The sequence below is a fragment of the Colobus angolensis genome, unplaced genomic scaffold, assembly GCF_000951035.1.
Source record: "Colobus angolensis palliatus isolate OR3802 unplaced genomic scaffold, Cang.pa_1.0 Scaffold500, whole genome shotgun sequence".
In the NCBI taxonomy this organism is placed as follows: Eukaryota; Metazoa; Chordata; class Mammalia; order Primates; family Cercopithecidae; genus Colobus; species Colobus angolensis.
The window spans coordinates 199,488-203,644 of NW_012118489.1; the positions used below are offsets into that span (position 1 = coordinate 199,488).

General features: G+C 52.5%; 1 protein-coding gene across 1 annotated transcript in view; it reads left to right on the forward strand.

Annotated features, from left to right (window-relative positions):
• Nucleotides 1-1,680: 1,680 nt before the first annotated feature.
• The window catches only part of SERPINE1 (serpin peptidase inhibitor, clade E (nexin, plasminogen activator inhibitor type 1), member 1), a 12,114-nt gene continuing 9,637 nt past the window's right edge, over nucleotides 1,681-4,157 (forward strand). Inside the window, exons 1-2 of the mRNA XM_011960046.1 lie at nucleotides 1,681-1,830; nucleotides 2,954-3,225. Of these exons, the coding sequence (XP_011815436.1) occupies nucleotides 2,955-3,225 (271 nt within the window). The 5' untranslated portion in view covers nucleotides 1,681-1,830; nucleotide 2,954. The remainder of the gene's footprint in view (nucleotides 1,831-2,953; nucleotides 3,226-4,157) is intronic.

Here is a 4,157-nt window from a genome sequence, read left to right on the forward strand (position 1 = left end):
GAGCCGAGATACGGCCACTGCACTCCAGCCTGGGTGACAGAACGAGACTCCATCGCAAAAAAAAAAAAAAAAAACGAAAAGCAAAATCCACTAGTCTGGTCCTCCTACATGTTCACCCACCGCTAGCCAGTTTCCACCCTCTACAGCAGAGGTCCCCAACCTCTGGGCCAGGGGCCGGTACTGCTCCATGCCCCGTTAGGAACCAGGTTGCATAGCAGGAGGTGAGTGGCAGGTGAGTGAAATTTCATCTGTAGTTACAGCCACTCCCCATCGCTTGCATTACCACCTGAGCTCCACCTCCTGTCAGATCAGTGGCGGCATTAGATTCTCATAGGAGCTTGAACCCTGTTCTAAACTGTTCATGTGAGGGATGTAGGTTGCACGCTCCCTATGAGAATCAAATGCCTGATGATCTGTTATGTCTCCCATCACCCCAGATGGACAGTCTCATTGCAGGAAAACAAGCTCAGGGGTCCCACTGATTCTACACGATGGTGACTTGTGGAATTATTTCATTATATATATTACAATGTAATAATAATAGAAATAAAGCACACAATAAATGTAATGCACTTGAATCATCCTGAAAGCATCCCACCCTGGTCTGTGAAAAAATTGTCTTCCATGAAACCGGCCCCTGGTGCCAAAAACGTTGAGGACCACATCTATCAGTCACTCTTCCTCCCCTCACCCCCTTGCCCTAGAAGCACACCCTGCAAACCCACGGTGAATTGACACTCTGCTTCTATCCCTCTTCCCCTCGTGTCTGTGTCTGGAGGAAGAGGATAAACGACAAGCTGCCCCAAGTCCTTGCGGGCAGCTCGAAGAAGTGAAACTTACACATTGGTCTCCTGTTTCCTTGCCAAGGCTTTAGCATGGTAACAACCCCTGGTCCCGTTCAGCCACCACCGCCCCACCCAGCATACCTCCAACCCCAGTCAGACAAGGTTGTTGACACAAGAGAGCCCTCAGGGGCATGGAGAGAGTCTGGACACGTGGGGGAGTCAGCCATGTATCATCGGAGGCGGCTGGACACATGGCGGGGATGAGGGAAAGACCAAGAGTCCTCTGTTGGACCAAAGTCCTAGACAGACAAAACCTAGACAATCACGTGGCTGGCTGCATGCCCTGTGGCTGCTGGGCTAGGCCCAGGAGGAGGGAGGGGCGCTGTTTCCTGGAGGTGGCCCGGGGCACCGGGTGGACAGCCCCGGGGGAAAAACATCCGTTTTGATGGCGGTTATCTTTGATAACTCCACAGTGACCTGGTTCTCCAAAGGAAAAGCAGGCAACGTGAGCTGGTTTTTTTTCTCCAAGCTGAACACTAGAGGTCCTGGGCTCTTTGGGTGCCCCAGTATGGCAGACGGTCAACCTGGCAGGACATCCGGGAGAGACAGACACCGGCAGAGGGCAGAAGGGTCAAGCGAGTTCCTCAGGCCAAGGCTATTGGGGTTTGCTCAATTGTTCCTGAACCCTCTTACACACGTACACACACAGAGCAGCACGCACACACACACACACACACACACACATGCCTCAGCAAGTCCCGGAGAGGGAGGTGTCGAGGGAAGGGGGCCCTGCTGGCTGTTCAGACCGACTTCCAGAGCCAGCGAGTGGGTGGGACTGGAGTATGAGTTCATCTATTTCCTGCCCACATCTGGTATAAAAGGAGGCAGCGGCCCACAGAGGAGCACAGCTGTGTCTGGCTGCAGGGCCAAGAGCGCTGTCAAGAAGAGCCACACACCCTCCTCCAGCAACTGAATTCCTGCAGCTCAGCAGCCGCCGCCAGGGCAGGTCAAACCGCCAATCGCAAGGCACCTCTGAGAACTTCAGGTAGGAGAAAAGCAAACTCCCTCCAACCTCTTACTTCGGGCTTAGAAGTAAGGCAGAGAACTTGCCTCCCCAGAGTCCCCTCCCTCCATCATCCCCCACTATTTCTCTATTTTCTTTTTCTCAGACCTGCAGCCTTGAGTCGACCCTATCCTGGGGTGACTGCAGGAGAGCAGGGAGGATGGTCAGGCTCCACCAACAACCCCATCACCCAGAAACAAGAACCTTGACTGTCTCGGTCCCTCTGCATCAAGACACTTACCCATTTCCCACCTCATGCCTGCTAACTTGAATGAAACAATCACTGGGAAAGCATTATAAGAGAATTAAGGCCATGCACTGTGGCTCATGCCTGTAATCTCAGCACTTTGTGAGGCTGAGGCAGGCAAATAACTTAAGCCCAGGAGTTTGAGACCAGTCTTGGCAACATGGCAAAACCCTGTTCTCCCAAAAAAAATACAAAAATTAGCTGGGCGTGCTGGTGTGCCTGTATTCCCAGCTACTTGGGAGGCTGAGGTGGGAGGATTGCTTGAGCCAGGGAGGCAGAGGCTGCAGTGAGCCAAGATTGAGCCATTGCACCCAGCCTGGGTGATGGAGCAAGACTCTGTCTCAAAAAATGAATGAAAGGAAGGAAGGAAGGAAGGAAGAAAGAGAGAAAGAGAGAGAAAGAGAAAGAGGAAGGAAAGAAAGAGAGAGAGAGAAAGAAGGAAGGAAGGAAGGATGGAAGGAAGGAAAGAAGGAAAGAAAAGAAAGCAAATGTAAAGGCTCATGCAAATCAAAGATGTTGTGATAACTGATAATTGAGCCTGGGCTAAATCCCCCCTGTGCTGCAAAGGCAGCGGGACACAGAGGGAAGGGAGATGGACTGGATTCCAAGATTCCCGTAGGGCAAGATGACCAAAGACTCCCTGCCACTGCCCGGGGATAAGTCAGTCTGAGTGAGATGGAGCGGGACGGGCTAAGAATCTGAATGTGTCATGGTCTGTTCCTGCACCTTGCCCTAGTGTTCACCCACCACCTGCTTGCAGGAAACAAGAAGAGCAGGGCCCACAGCTGGCCAGCTCCCCTCCCCTCCCGCCTGTCTTCCAGAAAGATTCCTTCACCAGCCCTCTTTCCATTGCTCTAGGATGCAGATGTCTCCAGCCCTCGCCTGCCTAGTCCTGGGCCTGGCCTTCGTCTTTGGTGAAGGGTCCACCGTGCACCATCCCCCATCCTACGTGGCCCACCTGGCCTCAGACTTCGGGGTTAGGGTGTTTCAGCAGGTGGCGCAGGCCTCCAAAGACCGCAATGTGGTTTTCTCACCCTATGGGGTGGCCTCGGTGTTGGCCATGCTCCAGCTGACAACGGGAGGAGAAACCCGGCAGCAGATCCAAGCGGCCATGGGATTCAAGATTGATGGTGAGCCACGGGACACTGGGGGAGGTGGGAGGCATGCAAAGTAGACCAACCAGAAGCCAAGGAAAGGCTGGCTCTGGCTTAGCCGAGCCAAGCCCCATACAGCTGTGCTGCAGGGGCTACCCCATCTTCTTCCCACTACACTCCAAGTCACTGGACCCTTGAATTGCCAAGGGTGGGAGGTGATTTACTGCTTATTCACCACCGCATGATCTTAACCTCATTAAGCCTCAGTTTGCCCATCTATAAAATGAGAATCATAAAAATGCCAACCACATAGGGCTGTCCTAAAGAATTCATGGGCCGGACGCGGTGGCTCATGCCTGTAATCTCAGCATTTTGAGAGGCTGAGGCGGGTGGATCAGGAGGTCAGGAGATTGAGATCATCCTGGCTAACATGGTGAAACCCCGTGTCTACTAAAAATACAAAAAAATTAGCCGGGCGTGGTGGCGAGCACCTGTAGTCCCAGCTACTCAGGAGGCTGAGGCAGGAGCATGGCGTGAACCCGGGAGGTGGAGCTTGCAGTGAGCCGAGACTGTGCCACTGCACTCCAGCCTGGGCAACAGAGTGAGACTCTGTCTCAAAAAAAAAATAAAGAAAAATTCATGGAATTACACTTGTGAAATGCTTAGCACAGCCATCACTATAAGAAAAAAAATCTAAGGCCAGGCATAGTGGCTCGTATCTGTAATCTCAGCACTTTGGGAGGTTGAGGCAGGAGGATGACTGGAGGCTAGGAGTTTGAGGCCAGCCTGGGCAATACAGTGAAACCACATATCTACTAAAAATATAAAAATTAGTCTGATATGATGGTGCACACCTGTAATCCCAGTTACTCAGGAAGCTGAGGCACAAGAATCGCTTGAACTCGGGAGGTAGAGGTTGCAGTGAGCTGATATCACATCACTGCACTCCAGCCTGGACGACAGAGTGA